This window comes from Cibotium barometz, chromosome 48 (assembly GCF_041138505.1).
Source record: "Cibotium barometz isolate CiBa-2024 chromosome 48, ASM4113850v1, whole genome shotgun sequence".
NCBI classification, from domain to species: domain Eukaryota; kingdom Viridiplantae; phylum Streptophyta; class Polypodiopsida; order Cyatheales; family Cibotiaceae; genus Cibotium; species Cibotium barometz.
In genome coordinates, this window is record NC_141093.1 from 14126602 (window position 1) to 14151067 (window position 24466).

A 24466-nucleotide genomic window follows, 5' to 3' on the forward strand; every position below is an offset into this window, starting at 1 on the left:
ACCAACCTTGCATCCTTGAATATCTGCCCAGTTGACCTGCCTTTATCATCTGGATTATGATCTCTCTCATTACTACTGCACAAAACAGTTGCCCATGGTCTACAAATGTAAAAACAGAGCTATATCCAAACGTACCAGTTGCACAATGAGAAAGATAAAGATGATGTCTCTGGTCACAAAGAATCGGAACTTCAAAGTTCTCCATTTTCTATCGGCTGGCACTTGCACTCTTAAGTGATACAGTGCTTTACAAGTAGTACAATGAGTAAACGCAAACCCTTCCTGGAAAATGAAGTACAGCAGAAAAAAGAGATAAGGACTAATAAAAAGTTAGAAACACTCCTTTAGATAGCCAGGTGTCATCCTAAAATTGAAAAGAAATGCAACCTTCACAGATCTCCAATGGTCCAAACACTCCCGGTGGACATACTTCGCAGACCCTTTACATTTACATGGTGCAATGAAATCTCTTCCTGAAAAGCATTTATCTTTTAGCTCTCTCTCTATCTCTCTCTCTCTCTCTCTCTCTCTCTCTCTCTCTCTCGGCATATGTACAAACATCTAAAGCTGAAGCCATTGATAGAACCACGGAAAGGGAAAGGTCAGAAGGGCTGTGAAAAGGGCCGATATTGACAGAAGGAGGCTGTGAGGTTACGAAGGAAAGTGGAATAGAACAGCACGGCAGAAAAGGTGCAGGAATAGCAGAAAAGACTGCGAAAGGTCACTACAAAGTTGAGGAAAAAACAGGGCAGAGGAAGGCTGAATCGGGCAACAGGGGCATGAGGCAGGAGAATCTCAGCGACACACACACACACACACACACACACACACACACACACACACACATACACACACAAAGTAGGAGGAGGGAGTGATGAAATTGCAGGCGAGCAGATAGGTAAGTCGCAGGCGAGCAGAGTCGCAGGCGAGGACAGTCGCAGAGTCGCAGGCGAACAGAGTCGCAGGCTCACAAGCGAGTAGAGTCGCAGGTTCGCAGGCAAACAGAGTCCCAGGCGAACAGGGTCGCAGGCTCGCAGTCGAGCAGGGTCGCAGGCGAGCAGTCGAGCAGTCGAGCAGTCGAGCAGGCGAAACAGGGTCGCAGTCGAGCAGTCGAGCAGGGTCGCAGGTTCGCACACACACATAAGAGCATATATTCAAACAAAGCCCTTCGTACCGAGTTTCTATCAAACCTCCGAAGATGCATGGCATACTCAGCCATAATGAAGCCTAGCACTAAGAGAAGTAGCAAATAGAAAGAATTAGTATAGTACAGCAAATAAGTAGTTGATAGGGCAAATGCACCGCTAAAGATAGAAAGAATAAGCACAATATCAACTAGCAAATGCGTTGATGATATGCTGATGTGAATGCTGATGTTGTTACAGGACTGAGTATTTTACCTCTTTTCTTAAGCATTGTGATTATGATTTAAGCATGTTTAACATTCACTCTGTTGGGGTAAAGGCATTATGCCCACCCTTATAGTGTGTACAAGCCCATAAGTTATAGTACATAGTACACTTAGTACTTTTAATGTACCAAGTGCACTATGTGTACTAGTGCAATATACATGTGTGATAGGGGAGTCACACACTCATCTCTCATGAGTTGACTTATCCCCACATATGTCTCTCTCTCTCCCTTCTTCTTCTCTCTGTGTTTGTCTCTCACATGTAACCCTAACCCTAATTCTCCCATTCAACCGGTATCAGAGCCTGGAAGAGTGCTATGTATAGCCGGCAGAGCTGTGAAGCGTGCAGAGAGGAAAATCTTGTGCTGCGTGAGCAGAATCTTGTGTAGGTGCTAAGGCACATGTGAAGCGCCTGTGTGCAGAACTGGTCGGCGGAGATCAGCCAGCTGCAGCCGAGAGTAATCGCGAAGGGCAGTGTCGGAGAGCTCACTGAAGTTGGTTTCCCAGGCACCCGGTTTGGCCTCTCGGTTACCAAGACGAGGCGCACGGTCATGTGATGCTAGTTTCCGAGCCTCCGTCCCGTTGGCGACATAGGTAGAGACACGCTGCCGGAACTCCTGCTGGAACTCCCGCCGGGACTTCTGCCGGAACTCCGGCCACGCCTGGAACTTGTAGTGGTTGTTGATGGCCGTCGAGGGCTTGACCCTCCACGTTCTGAACTTCGGAACGAGACGGAAATGGTGAACTGCGTTGACAAGGCTATCGGCGACGTCAGCGAGCTTGACGGCCGATTTGTGCTAGGAGGAGGCAGCGGCGGAATCTAGACTCAAGTGTCGCCTGGCACATCCAACATCACCTTGTACGTCTGCACCTGTCCGACTACAAATACCTGCACAGCAACAGGCGCATCAGCATCAACACACGCACAGCAACGAGCAGCAGCAGCATCATCGTGCAGCACCCTTTTCAGCAGCAGCATCCGATTCAGCAACATCACCAAGAAGCGCCCCCCCCTTTTTGCAACAGCATCAACACAAAGAAATTCGGCCTGCAAATTGTAGAAAATCAGAAAATTAAGAGGTATTTGTCTTCAATTTTGGGATTTTCCTTGTCAATTATCATCAATTGAGCAGGTACAGGTTGCAATGGCTCAAATTTGAGCGCAATTGGCAAAATTGGTGACATTGGTCACATTCTGGGTCAATTGGCAGGACATTGGCCGTTAAAATTTGGGGCTTTTGATGTAATTGTGCCATTGGGCATTCATACATGTTGTATGATGTGAGCAATCTCACATTCGGGCCAAAATTGCAGGAAATTGCAGTGCAAATCAAAGGGCTTTTGTGCCAATTGGATTGATTTGCATGCAGGCACTCGCATTTGATGCTTTGGGCAATGTGTTGATGCCTGTCAAGCACTCAATGTGCCTGTAAATCAAGGGGCTTTTATGAACTGGATGTATATGTGGCCAGGGGGAAGCATTATGAAGACTTTGGATGCCTTCATGTGCGTTAATGTACCATGTATGATCAGAAATTGATCTTAAATCAAGGGGCTTTTCAAGATTTTATGCTTGTTGAGCTTGGCAAAGCAGCAGGCAAGACTTTTATGCTTTGAATCCTCAAAAATCCACTTGCAGTCAAGGGGCTTATGCTCAATTTCAGTCCGGGACTGTTGTATGCAGTGGTGGGGACTGTAAAAGTCTGATTTTCACTCATTTGGACAGCCAGGAGAGCATTTATTGCTACTGTACCTGCTGGTACAGATTTGGTACAGCTTTGTACAAGTTTTGTCATGGCTGCACACTGATTTGAGTGAGGAAAAGGTACATTTTCAGCTGCTGTACTTGCCGGTATAGGTTTGGTACATCATTGGTGAGCACTTAGTACTGTTGTACAGTACTTTGAAAGGGAAACAGAGCACATTTAAGGTGCTGTCCTAAATCTGCAGCAACCAGATTTTGGTGATTTTATCACATACAGTGGGAGTAGAGTTGCATTTGTGCTTCCGTAGTGGGAGATAAACTTTGGGAGAACAACTGTGAGCACTTTGTGTGCTTTTGGTGCAGTGTTTGCACATTTTGCAGGGAGTCAGGCATTGACAGGTTGCATATTGCTATGGCAACCACAGGTGAGAGCTCTTCATTGCTTCACATCAAGAAGCTTGAAGGCTCACATAACTATGATATTTGGCAAACCCAGTGCTATAATGTGTTGCTCCAGAAGAAGCAGCACAAGCCCATCAAAGAAAGGGGTGTAAAGCCCGCTTCTCTTACTGCTGAAGAATGGGAAGACATGGATGAGCTGGCAAGATCTACTATCATGTTGTCTATGTCAGACTCTTTACTTTTCAGCATTCGTGAAGAGAAGACAGCTTGGGAAATGTGGCAAAGATTGCAGGATTTGTATGCCCAGCAAAGTGCCTCAAGCAAAGTGTATTGGTTGAAGAAACTCATAGGTCTTCAAATGAAGGAAGGGGCGTCTATGACAGCCCATCTAAATGAGTTTAATGGTATTGTCAGCCAGGTCATTAATCAAAAGTTGGCAATGGATGATGAGTTCAAAGCCACTTTTCTCTTATGCACTTTGCCAGAGAGTTGGGACACATTCAGGACAGCCACTAGCAATTCGAATGCTATGCTGTCATATGCAGATGTTAAGGGTGCGCTCCTTCAAGAGGAGATGCACAGGAAAAACAACTCTGTTGAAAAGTCCAATGCAATGAATGCACGTGGGAGATCCCAGCAAAGGGGTAAAAGCCAAGAACGGGGAAGGAGCAAGTCTCGCTCCAAAAAGGACTTGGAATGCCATTATTGTGGCAAGAAGGGACACATCAAAAAGCAATGCTACAAATGGAAGAATGATCAAAAGGAAAAGGGAAAAGGCAAAGACAAAGACAAAGATGAAGCCAAAGATGTAAAGCCAAAGGGCAAAAGTGGAGTCAAAATTGAAGAAGTCAATGTGTCACATGCAGGTGACAGTGAGGATGAAGTCCTATTCACGTCTTCACTTGATGCCCATTCACTTCTTACAGGAGATGGTCATGGTATGCACTCATGGATCATTGATTCAGGTGCCTCCTTTCATGTCACAAGTTTCAGAGACTTGTTTGTCAGGTATACTGCTGGCAATGAAGGAGTAGTTTATTTGGGTGACAACCATGCATGCAAGATTCTTGGTAGAGGTGATGTGAGGCTTGTGTTTTCAGATGGCTCACAGCTTATGCTCCATGATGTCAGGCATGTGCCTGAGATCAAGAAGAACCTGCTTTCTACTGGACAGCTTGATGATGCTGATTATGTTACCACATTTGGTCGTGGAAAGTGGAAGATTAGTAAGGGCTCACTGGTTGTTGCCAGAGGCTCTAAGGTGGACACTCTTTATTTCATGCATGCAGGTGTTTGTCACCATGCTAATGTAAATGCAACCGAGCTGCCGGAAATCTCTATGTGGCATAGCCGGTTGGGACACATGAGTGTCAAAGGAATGGAGCAATTGTCTGGTTTGGTTACTTGCCTTCTCTAAAGTTCTCAAGTTTTCAGTTTTGTGAGAATTGTATATATGGTAGGCAACTCCAGTGCCCCCACAAGAAAGCTCTTGGACAGAAAGATGCTCAGTTAGAGCTTGTGCATACAGATGTATGTGAGATGCCTCAGCTTTCTTTGGGAGGGGCAAAATATTTTGTGTCTTTTATTGATGATGCCACACGCAAGGTGTGGGTTTATCCTCTTCGTTTGAAGAGTGATACATTCTCAGTGTTTGAGAAGTTTGTTGCTCATGTTGAGAATCAAACTGGCAAAACACTGAAGGCTTTGCGTTCCGACAATGGTGGAGAGTATATGTCCAAACAGTTTCAGGACTTTTGTGATGCTAAAGGCATCGAGAGAGAGCTCTCTACTCCTTATGATCCTCCACAAAACGGGACAGCAGAGAGGATGAACAGGACCATTCAGGAGAAGGTCCGTTCTATGTTGTCACATGATGCATTACCTCATGGTTTTTGGGCTGAAGCTGTTATGACAGCCATTCATCTTATAACAGGTCACCTGACACGAGGCTTGGTGGGAAAGTGCCAGAAGAAGTATGGACAGGGAAGCCTCCGTCCTACAAGCACTTGAGAGTGTTTGGTTGCGTTGCGTACGTGCACATACGCAGGGAAATGCGCACCAAACTTGATCCTAAGTCTCACAAATGCATATTCCTAGGATATGGTGACAGAGGTGAAATGGGGTATAGACTTTGGGATCCCGTGAATAGAAAGATTATATGCAGCAATGATGTCATTTTTGATGAAACATGCGTGTATAAGGAGCCTGCAAGGCAACAGGAGCCTGGCAGAGTCATCTTTGATGATGATGGACATCATGGACAACAACCAAGGGCTGTAAATCAGCCATTACAGCAGCAAAACCAGCCCTTAAATGGTGCTGAAAATGGTCCAAATGGACAGCCAGAGATGGCAGAAGATATCCCTATGGATATCCCACAGTTAGAGGAGATACCGGGCATGATATTTCAGCCTTATGGCATGGAACAGGAGCCACCAATGGGTGATATGCAGGCTGGACAGCAACCTGCAAATGATGGTCATTGGGTACAGAGGTCCACAAGACCCTCCAGAGCCCCTGACAGGTTTGTTCCAGGGGTTGACTACTTGATGCTCACTGACTGTGGGGAGCCCTCATGTTATAAGGAGGCTTTACAGAGGGCAGACAAGGCTCTTTGGGAGCGTGCTATGAAGTCAGAGATGGATTCTCTGCACAAAAATGGAACATGGAAGTTGGTGCATTTGCCTACAAGCAAGAAGGTTTTGCCTTGCAAGTGGGTATACAGGCTCAAAGTTGCACCTGATGCAAAGCTAAGATACAAAGCCAGGTTAGTGGCTAAGGGCTTCAAGCAGGAATATGGTGTGGACTTTGATGAGATCTTCTCTCCAGTGGTCAAAATGACCACACTTAGAGCTGTATTAGCTTTGGTTGCTCATGATGATCTGGATTTGATTCAGATGGATGTGAAGACTGCTTTTCTTCACGGTGATCTCCATGAGGAGATATATATGCAACAGCCAGAGGGTTATGCAGTGAATGGAAAGGAGAAGCTTGTATGCAAGCTGAAAAAGAGTCTTTATGGACTCAAACAGGCACCAAGGGAATGGTATCATAAATTTGATACATTCATGAAATCACAGGATTTCAGGAGAAGTGACATAGATCACTGCTTATACACCAAGAAAGCTTTGGATGGCAGTCTATTGATCCTCATCTTGTATGTTGATGATATGTTGATTGCCGGGAAATCTCGTAAAGAGATGGATGCCTTGAAGAAGAGGCTGCATCAAACCTTTGATATGAAGGATTTGGGTGATGCAAATCACATTTTGGGTATGCAGATACTTCGGGACAGAAATCAGCATGTGTTGTATTTGTTTCAGAAGGAATACATTGGCAAAGTTTTGCAGAGGTTCAATATGGACGGGGGGAAGAAGACTAGTACTCCTTTGCCTCCATATGTGAAACTCAGTGCTATGGACAGCCCACAGTCAGATAGTGGCAGGGCTAATATGGCCAAGATTCCGTATGCTTCAGCTTGTGGCAGTCTCATGTATGCCATGGTTGCTACTAGGCCGGACATTGCATTTGCAGTGGGAGTGGTTTCTAGATACATGGCCAACCTTGGCAAGAAGCACTGGGAAGCAGTGAAAGGTGTCATGAGATACCTGAAGGGCGCACAGGATATGTGCATTTGCTTTGGCAAACAGGATGCATTAGTGCATGGTTACACGGATTCGGATTATGCCGGTCATCCAGATAACCGGAAGTCTACTACCGGTTATGTGTTTACATTCACAGGAGGTGCTGTGTCATGGATATCCAGGATGCAGAAGTGCACTGCCTTATCTACTACAGAGGCCGAGTATATTGCAGCCACAGAGGCTTGCAAGGAGGCATTATGGCTATCTCGCTTAGTGGTTGATTTGGGCTATACAGGGGATATTCCATTGTTGCATTGTGACAGTCAGAGTGCCATCCAGTTGGCAAAGAACCCTGTCTTTCATGCAAAGACGAAGCATGTGGATGTGAAGTATCACTTCATCAGAGAGGTGATAGAGAACAAGCAAATTCAGCTTGTTAAGATTCATACGGATGACAACCCGGCTGATCTGTTGACAAAGAGTTTGCCTCCGGAGTGGTTTGCTCATTGCAGACACTTGATGGGCATTGGATGAGGCCAGTTTCAGCCTTGATATGGCCTTGTATATTATCATGTACATGCTGATTTTTCTTTTCCTTTACTTAAGGGCACTTTGCCTTTAAGTGGGAGGTTGTTGGGGTAAAGGCATTATGCCCACCCTTATAGTGTGTACAAGCCCATAAGTTATAGTACATAGTACACTTAGTACTTTTAATGTACTAAGTGCACTATGTGTACTAGTGCAATATACGTGTGAGATAGGGGAGTCACACACTCATCTCTCATGAGTTGACTTATCCCCACATATGTCTCTCTCTCTCCCTTCTTCTTCTCTCTGTGTTTGTCTCTCACATGTAACCCTAACCCTAATTCTCCCATTCACACTCATCATGTTTTACTCTGTATGTGCATATGTAAGTTTGTACACGTGTGTGGGTATAGATACATGCTTGGTGTGTGTGAGTACATGTGCGCGCATGCTCATATGTATGTACATGTGCATGTATGTGTGTATGTGTTTTTGGTATGTTTCTCTTACTGTGTTGAAGGTGCAGCTGAGGCCATCTCTCTCTCTTGTTGGGCAGCCCAAGAGGCTACCCTAGGGCCACCCAATAGGCAGCCCAAGGGTACCCCAAAGGACTGCATAAGGAGCGGTTAAGGGGCAGCCTAGCGGGGCAGCATTGGGGTGGCCAAGGGCTGCAGTTAGAGAACAGCCGGGTGATGCAAAAGCAAGGGCAGCCCTGCAGCGCAGCCCAACAGGCCAGGCAGCCCGTCCGGATGACGTGGCACTGCCACATGGCAGGGGCGCCAGACCACAACAGAAAATGATGCCAGAGAGGGCAGCGCTGAATCCTAAACGCAGAAAGAGCAGCGCTGAACCCTAAAATGCAGAGAGAGAGAGAGAGAGAGAGAGAGAGAGAGAGAGAGAGAGCAGCATCATTGAAAACGAAAACGCAGAAAGAAAAGCAACGTGGAATATCTCCCGTATGCGAGTTTTTTATTTTATTTTTTTAACAAAAGCATTCAATGAGATTTCATAATAAAAGAAAAAGCTAGGCTTTTTAGCCAAAATTTGTATAAAAAGGGGGGCCAAGGCCCGTTGTAACTCACGAAAGAAATTGGGGGAAAGCTCCGAAGAGACTCCCTTTACGTGAAACAAGGAGTTATCTTCCCGGAAGTTGTACAAAGGCTACGCCGACTTCAAGAGAAATAAATAAATACCTGCGGGGGCGCGCCACTTTGGGGCCTATCGGACTCTTGTGCAGAAGCGCTCTAGCTCCATCTCTTTTTCTTTTTCTCTTGCAAAGTTTATTATTCCAGTTCATAAAGAGTTTTAAGTGTGATTAAGTTGTGCTCACCGCCTGTCAAGTCCCTTAAGGCCGGTTTCAAGGTTCCATTGCCGGGATCCATCGTCAACTTTTTCAAGAGGGCGAGCTCGTGGTCAACACACTTAATACTATGGCTGGAACTAGTGCGGAGATGAAGGATTTGTCTTCAGAAGAGGACGACTACTATGAAGAAGATGAGGAAAGCGAGCAAGAAATACCTCCCGATATGCCTGAACTTGAAGATGATGATGCTACCTATGAAGCAAAGATGCAGAGCTTGATGGAGGGATTAATGGAACTCGCGAAGGACTCACGTTTTCCACAAAACTTCAAAGTTGAATCTAAACCACGGAAGCAGGAGTCTGAGAAGAAAGCTAAGCCTCAACATTCGGCTCCCATCTACCCAAACTTTCAGCCATACCCTGATTCTTCTTCTTCTTTTCCCCCACCTACCTATGGAAACCCTGCTAATACTTCTCATCTTGGTTACTTTGGCGAAGGCTCTGTCTTTCATTCCATGACGGGTGTACCCAACATGGGCATGATTGGGAGCTATGGTATGTAGCCAGGTATGTATGGAGGTATGCCTGGAGGTATGTATGGAACTTATGGTGGTGGTGGTGGTGGAAGTGCTTTTGGTATGACTGGTCTGGGAGGTGTTGTGGGCAATTCTTTTCTCAAACCACATCCCTATGATAATCTTGTTCCAGGTGAGAAGGCAAAAGATTATAAAGAGGGTGGTGTTGCAGTGAAGTTTGATACTTTTAGCAGTGCAAAGGGATCGTTTGAAGACTCTCACCTTCATTCAACAGTTTGATGCGGCATTCTCCGGTGGTAACTTCACAGAGGCATCTAAGGTACGGAGGGCAGCTTCTTTCCTGAAGGGAAATGCTCTTCAATGGTGGTCGACACTTCTTCATCAGGGCATAGCACCAAGCACTTGGGTGGAATTCAAACAAATCTTCTCTTCTTTATGGTTGACACCGACTTTTGAGGTGGATGTTATAACGGCTTGGCATCGATTAGATTCCAGAGACTGTAGCAATCTAGAAGAATATAACAAGAAATTTTGGGATGCTCTGCTGCCGGTCACATCCTTTAGGCCAATGTCACTAGTTGAGCAGGTAGAGACGTATTGTTGTGGGTTACCCAAGGAGCTTCGTGACTATTGCATTAAAACAAAGGTCACCAATATGACTCAGATGATAGAAAATGCTCAAACTGGATATGCCATGCTTACTGGTCAGATGTGAGGGTTCAAGGATCAACGTCTCTTCTCAAAGAAAGCATCTAAAGAGACAAAGGAGTCATAGGAGACCAAGGACACTGAACCACGAGAGGAGGGGCAATCCAGGAAGAGGAAATTTCAGCCCTTACCCCAAAGAACAAATGAAGAAAAGAAAGAACTTATAGCTGCCAACAAATGTTTCTTTTGTGGAGAAGAGGGACATCGGTACTATAGGTGTCCGAAGAGAGCACTCAAAAACGCAGATGATTCAAAGGAAGAGCCTAAAGCTAAGAAACAGAAGCCATCTGCTGGACTGGTACCTAACTTGATCGGGTTGAAGCAAGGGGACGCATCTTCAGAGTTGTGTAGAGCATGGGGAAGACTTCGGGATCAAGAGGTTGTGATCTTTTTCGACCCTGGGGCTCGTGCAAACTTCATCACCCCCGAGCTTGCGGCAAAGTTGGGCATCAAACCAGAAGAGATGGGTGTGTTGCATGAGGCTACTTTGGCTTGTCCTGGACATACGGTTGAGGTTACACCGATCATTAGGAAACTACGTCTCAGTGTGCAGACTTACACGGACAGAGAGGATGTGAAAGAATGTGCACAAGCGGAAGCAATGAACATGAGAGAGACAAAGATTGCAAGCAAGAACTGAGCTTTATTAGCTTGAGGTTACAGAGTACAAGAGCCAGCAAATAGGGCAAGGAATGATATAATGAATGAATAAAGGGAGCACCTCTTATATACTTGTACATGAAGCAGTCGGCTGTAGGAAAATAGGCCGACAGCTCCACGACAGCATAAAAAGAAGGATGCAACATTTTAACACCCCCTCTCCATCTTGAAGTGTGCAAAAAAGTCAGAAGAAAACTGATGACGAAGGTGCGACCATGGACACCTCAGCATGGCCAGTACTGAGTACACCTCGGAAAATGCACATGCTCTTCAGAGAACATAATGCCACTATAGAGAGCAAAAGAAAATCTGCTTGGCTCCAAACTCAAAGTAGAACTGTGAACACATCACATCCAATAACCTCGAACAAATGAACATGGAACACATCCTGTCCATAGTCTCTGCTAACCAATAGTTCTGGAACTCATCCGAACCATAAAGGAAACTTGGTTGATCCTGGAACTCATCCGGACCATCAAGTGACCTTGCCTGTCTTTATACTTGGAACTCCGACACACGGGTCCCATGCTCCAGATTTAATATAAGAGAGCTTTTGAAAGCCCCCTCTCCCACCCACAAACCATTTCTAGAAGACAGCACGCAGGTGGATGCCCTTAGGATCAGAGCAGGACACCAGTCATATTCTCTCCAGATTGTAAGGCCTTGGGAGAGCTGGGGTTGTCACTAGACGAGTCTATGTCAGTGTCATGTGACTTGTCTTTGCCCTTCTTGGAAGACTTGCCCTTGTCCTTGGTTTTGCCTTTGTCCTTTGACAGGTGGCCTTTCTTCCCACACTTGTAACACCGACTCCACTTTCTTCTGCACTGTCGAGAGTGCCTGATCAGGTCCATTGGAAGATGAAACTTTCAATTTCCCCTGAGAAACTAGGATGGATTCCTCTTCCAAGAGGAGAGTACACAGATCATTAAACTCGAGGGAACGTGTTGTGATTTGAACCCGCAAAGCTCGGGAAACCATGTCATAATCTGCAAGAAGCTTGATGAGGAGGAGAGCAACTAACTGAGAAGAGGTCAAGGCAGTACCCATTGCCACTAATTGGTCATGAATTACCTTAACCTTCATCACAAATGACTGCATGGAAGTCCCTGCTATAAACTGCAAAGAAAAGAGCTGACCCAATAGGTTGACAGACCGCATTGTAGAGTCCCGTGCATATAGGTCTATCAGCTTTCTCCAAACAAAGACAACACAATCCAATGTTTGCACGGCGGGGGAGACCTCTGGTGAGATGGCTCGTACAAGTGCAGAGTGAGCTTTTGAGTCTTGATTCTCCCAAGCTGAAAGTTCAGTGAGAAAGGCATCCTCCTAGTCCTGAGTCCACTTCCGAGAGCTGGTAGGGCGTTCGGGCTTTCGTTCGTGGCCCTGAACAATCTCCCAGAGACCCTTGTGTGTGAACCAGACGTTCATCTGTAGCTTCCAGTGATCATAGTTTGTACCACTGAGCTTGTCCTCCTTGTTCGTGCAGGGGAGACCCATGTCTGCCTCAAAGAAGCTATGTCTCAAACAACCACGTGCTCTCTCAAGCACCTTTCCACAAGATCCAACTAGGGACTAATAGCCCCCTCTGAAGATGCAGGCTAGACAATAGCAGAAGAAACCCAAAAAACACACCACCGGGAACCTCCTACCAAAAGAGGGAGGGGATCTTGGAGGGAGAAGAGCTGATGTGCCACTTGTCTGATGCACTCACTGAATCTGCAGCTAGAACTCCTCCACTTGCCTCTGTAGAAGAAAACGCAGCCTGGGGGCTGGCCAACAGCAGTTGGACAGGTTGTAGAGCAGAAAACGCAGCTAAGAAAGGAGAAATGCAGCCACTGTTTGAAGGATCTACAGCCTGGAGAATCTAGGGAAGCAGAAAACGGAGAGAAACAGATTGTGCAGCAACCAGAGCCTAGGCGAATGATAACATGAAAGAATGTGCACAAGCGGAAGCAATGAACATGAGAGAGAGAAAGATTGCAAGCAAGAACTGAGCTTTATTAGCTTGAGGTTACATAGTACAAGAGCCAACAAATAGGGCAAGGAATGATATGTTAGAATGAATAAAGGGAGCACCTCTTATATACTTGTGCATGAAGCAGTCGGCTGTAGGAAAACAGGCCGACAGCATAAATAGAAGGATGCAATATTTTAACACCCCCTCTGCATCTTGAAGTGTGCAAAAAAGTCAAAAGAAAATTCGGAGTCGGTGTTACAAGTGTGGGAAGAAAGGGCACCTGTCAAAGGATTGTCAGTCAAAGGACAAAGGCAAAGCCAAGGACAAGGGCAAGTCTTCCAAGAAGGGCAAAGACAAGTCACATGACACTGACACTGACTCGTCTAGTGACAACCCCAGCTCTCCCAAGGCCTTACAATCTGGAGAGAATATGACTAGTGTCCTGCTCTGATACCATGAAAGAATGTGCACAAGCGGAAGCAATGAACATGAGAGAGAGAAAGATTGCAAACAAGAACTAAGCTTTATTAGCTTGAGGTTACAGTGTACAAGAGCCAGCAAATAGAGCAAGGAATGATATGTTGAATGAATAAATGGAGGACCTCTTATATACTTGTACATGAAGCAGTCGGCTGTAGGAAAACAAGCTGACAGCTCCACGACAGCATAAAAAGAAGGATGCAACATTTTAACACTTTGGAGGGTTGTGATGTTTTGTTGGGTATGCCTTGGTGCCATAAAGTGAAAGCGGTAGTAGATACTTTCAATAGGAAAATTACTCTCTCACAAGAATAAGGAACACACTCTTGATGTTAAGCTTAAAGGAGAATCTATTCCTGTTGTATCGGCCTCGGCCATTTCTCGTTTAATGAAAAAACATCTTTCTGTTTACTTAGTGTATGTTAAAGAGAATCAAGACACAACAGAGTCTAACCTGTCTGAGTTGGACAAGGAAAGAATGGATTTCCTCAAAAGCTTTCAAGATTGTTTTTCAAAGGCTTTGCCAGGGGAGTTGCCGCCTACTAGGCCTGAGGATCATGTGATTGATTTGATTCCTGAGAGTTCGCCACCGAATAATCCACCTTATAGGGTAAATGCAGCCCAACAAGAAGAGATTATGAGCCAAGTGCATGATTTGTTGGACAAAGGGTTGATTCATCCGAGCTCTTCGCCCTATTGTTCACCAGTGCTTTTGGTACAAAATAAAGATGGTTCTTGGCGGATGTGCATTGATTACAGGGCACTGAATAAGATTACCATCAAGAACAGATTACCTATACCACAAATCGATGATATCTTGGACCGGTTTACTTCAATCGCATTGATCTGAAGAGTGGATACCATCAAATTCGCATCAAACCAGAAGATGTGCACAAGACAACTTTCAGAACAACTTTTGGAGTTTATGAGTTTTTGGTCATGCCTTTTGGTCTTTAGAATGCTCCAGCGACTTTTAACACGATGATGGATCGGATTTTCCGACCTCACCGTACTTTTGTGGGCACCTTCTTTGATGATATGATTGTGTTTTCTCATTCAGAGAAGGAGCATCAAGAGCATTTGACCAAACTATTTGAGGAACTCAGAAAACATAGGTTGGTTGTCAATGGAAAGAAGAGTGAATTTTTCATGCAGAAGATTCACTTTCTTGGACACAGTGTGTCTAAGGATGGCGTTAGGATGGATCTAGCGAAAATTGAAGCGATAAAGAATTGGCCAAACTTGCAGTCTGTACATGATGTGAGAGGTTTCTAGGGACTTTGTTCATATTACAGGAGGTTTATTCGATTCTTTGCAAAGATTGCTTCACCTTTACATCACTTGACCAAAAAGGATGTAAAGTTTCGATGGACAAAGAAGGAAGTGGAAGCTTTCAACAAGCTTAAGGAAAAGCTTACCACTGGTCCAGTCTTGGTTCTACCGGATCTTCATAAGCCTTTTGTGGTAAAGTGTGATGCATGTGGGAATAGCATTGGAGCTGTTCTTATGCAGGATGGACATGTTATTGCTTATGAGAGTAGAACTTTGTCATCAGCAGAAAGGAATCTACAAGTGTATGAAAAACAGCTTCTTGCCGTTATTCATTCTCTTTCTACTTGGAAGCATTACCTTCGTGGCGCTGATTTCATTGTTCATAGTGATCATCAGACTTTACGATACTTCCTTACTCAAACAAAGTTCTCAGAGAAGCATATGAGATGGGCTAACTTTCTGTCCATGTTTCACTTTCAAATTGTTCATGTGGATGGCAAAAAGAATGTGGTTGCGGATGCCTTGTCCAGGAAACCACGTGGCCGCCATCTCTATTATCTTTCATCATGAACTTGTTGATATGCGAGAACAGTATGCTCATGACATAGATTTTGAGCGGATTTTTGATCGTTTGACTGAAGGAGAGCGAGTTGATCATTATTCTCTCAAAGAAGGATTTTTGATCAAATTGTGTGTCACATCTCAATTGAGGCAGAAGGTTATGACAGAATGCCATGCTCCGCCCTATGCAGACCATCGTGGTATTGAGGCTACAATGAAAGCTGTAGAGGCATTCTTTTATTGGCCTAGTATGCGCAGGGATGTTGATGCTTTTGTTCGTGATTGCATCATTTGTCAGAAGGTGAAGTATAACCGTCAAAAGACACTTGGGTTACTTCATCCTTTGCCTATTCCAGATAGACCGTGGGAGAGTATTGCTATGGATTTTATCTTTGATCTTCCTAGGACAAAGAGTGGGAATGATGGCATCTGGACTATCGTGGATCGTTTCAACAAGCAGGCCCATTTCATTCCAGTCAGGAAGAAGATTAATGCAGAGCAAATGGTGAGGATATTTTTGACAAATATCTTCAAGTACCATGGGATGCCCACATCTATTGTTAGTGACCGGGATCCTCGAATGACGAGTTTATTTTGGAAAGCATTGTTCGAGAATATGAAGACTTCGTTGACATTCTCATCATCTTTTCATCCACAAACAGATGGGCAATCAGAAATTGCCAACTCAATTGTATTGGATCTTCTAAAGCGTTATGTTTCAGATCATAAGGAGCAATGGGAAAAGTATCTTCCTTTGGTGGAGTTTGCTTACAACAACACCATTCACACTTCGACAGGTAAGGCACCTTTCGAGATTGTGGAAGGTGGGAAGAAAATACCTCCGATCCTACATACAAAGATAAGATCTTTGAGGCAGACCGTTTTCTGGAGAATATGGATGAGGCTTACAAGAAGGTCAAGTTGGCTCTTCAAAGGACTCAAGAAAGCAACAAACCTTCACCGTTGATCATTGGTTTTTGATTTGCGTGATTGTGTGCTTTTGAGATTTGAGAAGGCTAGACTCAAGAAAATGAAAGGTAAACAACGCTTATATTCTAAAATGAGTATGCGGTACTATGGGCCTTTTCAGGTGATTGAGAAGATGAGTGATGTTTCTTATCGTCTTCAATTACCGGATCATTGGAGGATTCATAATGCATTCCATGTGAGTCTTCTTATACCTTTCAGAGGTGAGGTGCCTACAGATCAGGTTGATGAGCCACAACCAGAAGTCGAAGAACTAGATGAGATTCTTCAACCGGAACAAATTTTGGCACATAAGGAAAGAAAAGTCAGAGGGAAAGTTTCGCGTTGATATCTGGTGAAGTTTGTGAACTATTCACCTATGGATTCGAAGTGGATGGAGGAGGTGACCTAGCAGATTCACCGAGGATACTAAAACTTTACCTGGAGGCTTTTGGTTTGGAGCCTACCTTAGAAAGTGCTTCAACAGGTTCAGCTGTGGATTCTGGAGTACTACCTGTTACTCAAGAGGGGGGTGACTCCGCTCCCTTGTCACAGAGTTCACTTGGATGAGATCTAGAAGTCGCTTGGTGTTCTTATCAACACACCCGAGATACTGAGCTGACAGTATATCTGCCTATGGGACTTCTATGATATATGTGTACTAGTCACATGGTTTGATTCATGGATATATGGATCTTTTGAGAGAATGGGGACGCCTATTCTAGACTTTCGTTTGATATGCATGTATATAGATACCTTTGATATGTTATATGTTATGGAATCCAAGGTTAAAAACATATGAGAACACCTCAAGAAGTATTTATGGATATGCATGTATGCTTGCCTTGATGCATCAGTATTTACTCATGTTCATGATGTACTGTTGATTGTGGGTCCTGTGGGATGGCCATGAGCGGAGAAGGTAAAGCATCCAAGGAGACATGTCTATTCACGAAGTGGATGCCGGTTTTGTGAATGACATTTGGTTTGTGTTATTCTGGATGTTCTGTTTTAGTTGGCACGACATGGCTTTCTCATTGCTGTCTTAGGTTCTGTTTCAGTTTGGCAGATCCTTTGACTAAGCAATCGAGGACGAGTGCTTTGTTTTAAGAGGGGGGTATCCTACGGGACTGAGTATTTTACCTCTTTTCTTAAGCATTGTGATTATGATTTAAGCATGTTTAACATTCACTCATCATGTTTTTCTCTGTATGTGCATATGTAAGTTTGCACACGTGTGTGGGTACAGATACATGCTTGGTGTGTGTGAGTGAGTACATGTGTGTGCATGCTCATATCTATGTACATGTGCATGTATGTGTGTATGTGTTTTTGGTATGTTTCTCTTACTGTGTTGCAAGTGCAGCTGAGGCCATCTCTCTCTCTTGTTGGGCAGTCAAGGGCTACCCTAGGGCCACCCAATAGGCAGCCCAAGGGTAGCCCAAAGGACTGCATAAGGAGCGGTTAAGGGGCAGCCTGGCAGGGCAGCATTGGGGTGGCCAAGGGCTGCAGTTAGAGAACAGCCGGGTGATGCAAAAGCAAGGGCAGCCCAACAGGCCAGGCAGCCCGTCCGGATGACGTGGCACTGCCACGTGGCAGGGGCGCCAGACCACAACAGAAAATGACGCCAGAGAGAGCAGCACTGAATCCTAAACGCAGAAAGAGCAGCGCTGAACCCTAAAACGCAGAGAGAGAGAGAGAGAGAGAGAGAGAGAGAGAGAGAGAGAGAGAGCAGCGTTGAAAACAAAAACGCAGAAAGAAAAGCAACGTGGAAAATCTCCGGTATGCTAGTTTTATTTTTTATTTTTTATCAAAAGCATTAGATGAGATTTCATAATAAAAGAAAAAGCTAGGCTTTTTAGCCAAAATTTGTATAAAAAGGGGGGCCAAGGCCCATTGTAACTCACGAAAGAAATTGGGTGAAAGCTTCGAAGAGACTCCCTCTACGTGAAACAAGGAGTTCTCTTCCCGGAAGTTGTACAAAGGCTACGCCGACTTCAAGAGAAATAAATAAATACCTGCGAGGGCACCATGCTTTGGGGTCTATCGGACTCATGCAGGAGCGCTCTAGCTCCATCTCTTTTTCTTTTTCTCTTGCAAAGTTTATTATTCCAGTTCATAAAGAGTTTTAAGTGTGATTAAGTTGTGCTCACCGCCCGTCAAGTCCCTGAAGGCCGGTTTCAGATGTAATGCTAATGTAAGCGCTGATGATATGCTGATGTAAACGCTGATGTAAATGCTGATGTAAGTGCTGATGATATGCTGATGTAAACGCTGCTGTAAATGCTGATGTAAGCGCTGATGATATGCTGATGTACTGAATGTAGCAAAGAGGGCTGCTGTCCCACAGTGTGGCCTGTAGAGCAGAGAGTGGGCTGCTGTCCCGTGATGTGACCAGATGATAAAACGCTGAGATTCAGGCGATGATGATGAAGCAATGTGGTGTAGAGCCTGGCAGAAGCAGTAGCAACAGCAGATGGTACTGGATATGTGCAATGATGTGGCACAGTGGTGAATGATGAGGCAAAGCTATATATACTGTGGGCGACTGCTGGTCGGCCAGCCTAAAGGCTGTCGGCCAGCAGAAAAGACACAAAATACTAAATAAAGCCAATAAATGTCCAGAAAATTCCCTTTAGGGCTGGACAAAAAGCGGTTTTCACACATACAAATGGGGGCACTCCCCCCATTTCAGTACAGCATAGAGGCCCCCTCCTTTGCTCTCAGCCGCACAGAGCTGAACACGGTCATCAGGAAGGACATTGTGAGACTGTATACTCCGAGGACCTAGCGTTCACTCACTCAACCCCTAGGGACAAAGATGGCCTTCTACAGAGATCATCTTCTTTGCTTGACAGAGGACGGTTTCATCATACGCCCACACTACATGGATACACATCTATCATTTGGGGTGCGATATACAATTCGACGGATCCGCGCCTCATCCCATCAGTTGAGAGCGGAGACAGCCAAATTCGGGGCTACAACAAAGGAAAGGATATCCCAGCTTTGTCATACATAGGCCCACTATATATGCCGATGCCTGGTATACTATGAGATTAGGGGGAGTCTCCACTGCCTCTTCGAAGACGGATTTGGACCACTTTCCAAGATCATGGATTTCCCAGACCAGAGATGCCTGGGGCTCTTTCTTCTGGAGCTTCGCACACATAGGAAATCCTTATTGCGGCCCAAACAAGCTGCACCCGCCCGAGGACCAACACAGAGACCTCTCACTAACTTCTTCCAGACTAGAGCTCCGAGAGCACATCCACCCACTACACTCGACCTCCAGGTTGATGCAAGAGCCCGGCCAAGAGGAGTGACACTAGATAGAGCCATCAAGCTATGCAGAGCACGACGCCCCCGACCTCGTGGCCCTTGCCCACACTTGCGTCTCCACAGGAGGATTGGAGCCATCATTTCCCACCACCACAAGACTTTCTCCCACCTCATCTTTACTACATTGGGTACAACGATGCAACGCCCTATGCGGGATATTGTAGGGTGATGTTACAGGACTGAGTATTTTACCTCTTTTCTTAAGCACTGTGATTATGTTTAAGCGTGTTTAACATTCACTGATCATGTTTTACTCTGTATGTGCATGTGTAAGTTTGTACACGTGTGTGGGTGCAGATACATGCTTGGTGTGTGTGTGTGCATGTGTGTGCATGCTCATATGTTTGCACATGTGCATGTATGTATTTTTGGGTATTTCTCTTACCTTGTTCCACGTGCGGCAGCTAAGAACTCTCCTTCTCTTGTTGGGCACTCAAGGCAACCTATGGGGCAACATAGAGGTGGCCAAGGGGGGCAGCCAAGTAGCAAACCTTGCAACGCAGCAAAAAGGGGAGCTGTCTAGGTGACACGTGGCACCTGATTGCAGCCAGGGGCAGCCGGCCTGCAGCACAGCAAAGGAATAACCAATCAACAGCCAGTGCAGCCTGTCCAGGTGATGTGGCGCTGCCACGTGGCACAGGCGGCTGATGTGGCACAGTCTCACAAAAGGCTGGCGTGGCAGAGGCGGCAACCCTGCAAAGCAGGCAAACGCCACGTGTCAAGAGGCGGACAATGGCAGCAAGCGCACAAAGCGAAAGAGAGAGAGGCGAAGAGAAAGCCGTTGATCAAGCCAAACGCAAGAGAGGCGTCGGGCAGCAAATCGTGAAGAAAGGAAAAAAAAAGCAGCATTGAACCATAAACGCTACGCCATGTTTTCCTTTTTTTTTTTAGAAGAATAAGTGAAAAGCACTCGTTGCACTTTTTCTTTAAGGGGGAAAAGCTATGCTTTTCACCCCCAAACTTGTATAAAAAGGGGGCCAAGGCTCTTGTATCCCTCAACACAAATCCTGGGTGAAAGTTTCAAGAAGACTTCTCCACGTGAAGCAAGGAGATATCTTCTCGGGAGTTGTACAAGGGCTACACCGACTTCAAGTGATAAATAAATACCTATGGGAGCGCCATGCTTTGGGGCCAATTGGTCTCTTGTGCAGGAGCACTCTAGCTCCACCTATTTTTCTTCTTCTTCCAAGTTTATTATTCCAGTTCATAAAGAGTTTTTAAGTGTGATTAAGTGTGCTCACCGCCCGTCAAGTTTCTGAAGGCCGGTTTCAGGTGATGTGAGAGCTTGACGCTCTTTGTATAGGGATCAGCTTTGGCATTTTAGCTTTTGTTCCGTTCTTTTATTTTTAGTACCCATGATGATGTATTCCATGGACATGATGTAATCTTTTGGTCTCTTAGGTCATTTTGGCCTTTTGTAGACGTTGATATATTTTTCTTTCTTGCTTTCTTTCTCTCTCACACACACCACAACTCAAGCAAAAAGGAGCAGAGTTGGACAAACATGTATCTTTCAGCTTTGAAAAACATCTGCGAGCTATATGTGGTGGTATGCTACTTTCCCCCAGCCCACTCCAGGTTTGGACCATCAGGAAATTCGCCCTATATACCACTATATGATGATATCATGAGGTTTGCTACCATGGGAGACATATTACTATTGGGAGACATTAATGCACGTACAGGCACAGAGCAGACAAAGCTGTATGATACTCAAGAGGCTATGTACCGGGAGATCACGGCAAAGGATGTAGGGTTGCAAAGATCAGCACAGGATGAGGGGGAGATTACAGATTATGGCAGGCATTTTCTCACACTCGGGAGTGCACATGGGTTGGTCATATACAATGGCTTATCGAGATGGCAAGGATTAGATGCTCTCACACACTGGAACTCTAAAGGGGGAGCGAGCACCGTGGACTACTTGATGGGATCTCCTTCATTGATACCTGATGTGCGGGGTTTCACGATTTCCAGTAGGCCCATTGGCATAGCAACCGATCATGCATACCTGAGTTTCACACTAGTAGGTAGATCCCCGAGAGATGGGCCAGCCACTCATCTACCTAGGTTCCCGAGATATCAGTTTACACGTGAGACAGTTGGGGTTTACCGAGATGCAGTATCTGATGGCTTGTTCGCTTTAGACCTGCATAGCCCTCTGGACGAGATCACGAGAGGATTGGCAGGTGTACTACATGCATCCGCCTCATATGCGTTTCCCTACACTATGATCCCTTCCACCCACCCCCGCAGCACTGCCCCACAGAACAGTTGGTATGATGATGAGTGTCGTGAGACACGAGCACAGCTACAGCGTGAGATTGCCATTGGGTCTCACATGCATAGATAGGCCAGGATGATCTTTCGGCGCCTTGTGCGGAGGAAGAAACGAGCCTATCTGGCTAAGCTAGAGGAGGAGATCTACCAACTCTTCCTGGGGAAGGATAGCAAGAGGGCATGGAAGATGTTTCAGGAGAGACAGCCTGGTACTCCGATTACTGCACCAGAGGCATGGCATACTTATGCTAGAGAGCTATATGATGCACCAGGACAACCCCCCACCCCCCCTCCACTGGGAGCTAGACCGGCTAGCAGCACCTTTTTTACTATGCGGATGGTGCTAGATGCGATAGACAGGTTACAGAATGGAAAGGCACAGGATCATGATGGGCTAGTTGGAGAGCACTTCTCATATGCACGAGACACTTTGGTTCCGCTCATCGTACATGTGTTTAATCATGCCATTTGTGAGGGTTTCCCGACAAGCTGGACAGAGCATATCATTGTACTACTCTTTAAGAGTGGGGACCCCATGGTACCAGGCAACTACAGGACAATCATGATTGGTCATTACTAGGCCAAACTATATGGCTCTATATTGGAGTCGGAGCTGAGCCGATGGGCAGAGGCATGGTCATCGAGCACATGGACAGGCTGGCTTCAGGAGAGGATTTACTACCTTGGATCACATACTGACACTTCGGGCACTTATTGAAGAGGGCAGGGCACAGAAGAGAAGGATATATTGCTGCTTTGTGGACTTCCGCAAAGCCTTCAATACCATACCGCTTGCCAGGCTTATGCACAGATTGCATGACGTTGAGGTACCCGAGGATATGCATTGGGGGATATATGCTTTGTATGAGTCTGTGACAGGCAGAGTCCGAGCTCCAGGCGGACTATCTGATAGGGTGACCAACACGATAGGGGTGAAGCAAGGATGCCCCCTATCGCCCACCCTCTTTGGACTGTACATTGATGCCGTCTCTGATTATGTAGACACATTGGGAGGCCCAGGGGCATGCTTGGCAGGCGTGTTGATACCCATCTTGTTATATGTTGATAATATTGTTCTAATCTCAGACTCTCCAGAGGGATTACAGAGACACCTGGATGCATTACAGGCTTTCTGTGCGGATAGAGATCTGACAGTGAACCTTGGGAAAACCAAGATTATGGTGTTTACCACCAAAGGCATGGGTGACAAGATCAGAGCCTCAGTTCACTTTCCAAGGGGAGCCGGTAGAGTACGTCAGGTCATATGTCTACTTGGGAGTTACTTTCATAGGACCACGTTTCTCCCTGAAGGAGGCAGCAGCAACTAGATAAGCTCGAGGGCATGCAACCTTGGGGGCACTTGAGAGACAGTATGCACACATACAGTTTCAGGAGCCACGCACCAAATTGTGGCTATTCGATACGCTTGTCACACCGACCCTCCTGTACGGAGCTCCAATTTGGGGGCCCAATATACCTCACAGATCTCAGAGAGGGACAGATGAGGGATAGAGGCAAATGGAGAGACCATTGATTATGATGATTGCCCGCATGATTCGGAGCAAATCATCAGTACCACATGAAATTGTTCGGGCTGAGCTGGGTGCCCCACCAATAGTAACCGAGGCCCTATTCCAGGCAGTTACCTTTTTACAGCGGTTATGGGAGCTCCCTCAGCAAAGGTACTCCCAATCGGGATTGACCTCATCCATACAGTTGGCAGAGGATGGAGATACTCATTGCTGGTATGATCAGATGAGATCATGGTTTGACCTACATGGTTTGCGGATAGAGGCACTACAACCCTTTCAGTACAGTCTAGATTGTCCATTTTTGGATCTCACTCGCTTAGAGCAAAACCGCGTGATCAGGATGGATATCATCAGAGTGGACACAGAGAGGACATGGACTAGCCCCCTCGAGCCCTTAGGCACGAAAATGGCTCATTACAAGAGCCATTTTCTACACCTCTCACCAAATGATTTTATCACCCGCCCAGCGTACATGGATGTACACCTATCACATGGGATACGTTGTGCCATTGGATGGATCCGGACCTCATCACACCAGCTGCGGATTGAGACGGGGCGATATGTGCATCAGATCTTGGATGACCGCATTTGTCAGCTATGCTACTAGGAGGTAGAAACAGAGGAACACTACATTTGCCGATGTACAGTCTATTATGAGATCCGAGGGAGATATCACTACCTCTTCCAAGAGGGTTTTGGGCCATTACGCAGGGTCATGGAGTTTGAGGATCAGAGATGCCTGGGACTATTTCTACTTGAGCTTAGGAGACACAGAGAGACCCTCTGGGCAGACAGGAGGACCCAACCCACACACCTCCTGATACCTCCTCCATTGGCACCGACCACGCTCCCAGGGAGTCACCGCTGATAGAGCAGTTATCTTATGTCGTGCTCGTCGGCCACGCCCACCAAGATCCCGACCACGGCATCCTCACCATCGCCAGATCAGAGCCATTATTGCTCGGCATCGGAGGCGCCTACCTCGCTTCTACGACCTCTCCATTCTAGACAGCCCCATGGCGGAGATACTTGATCTAAGGAGAGGGCAACACTTCAACTGATCAACATACATGGATCTACCTAATATACATTTTTCAGTATTTTCCAATATTTTCTACTCAGTATCATCTCGGAGTCTTACAGTTCTGTTCTTATAACTATAGGACAATCAGTTTATTGTACTTTTTAGTCTCGTTTAGTTATTCTCTCTGATGAGACACCAACTTCAGATGTACTCTTA

At 45.8% G+C, this 24466-nt stretch overlaps 1 protein-coding gene across 1 annotated transcript in view; it reads right to left on the reverse strand.

The window, feature by feature from the left end:
• LOC147610842 (RING/FYVE/PHD zinc finger superfamily protein) overlaps positions 1 to 24466 on the reverse strand; it is a 61371-nt gene that overhangs the window by 19716 nt on the left and 17189 nt on the right. Inside the window, exons 2-3 of the mRNA XM_086785462.1 lie at positions 388 to 473; positions 136 to 282 (exon numbers count right to left, since the gene is read on the reverse strand). Coding sequence (XP_086641588.1) covers positions 136 to 282; positions 388 to 473 — 233 coding nt within the window. The remainder of the gene's footprint in view (positions 1 to 135; positions 283 to 387; positions 474 to 24466) is intronic.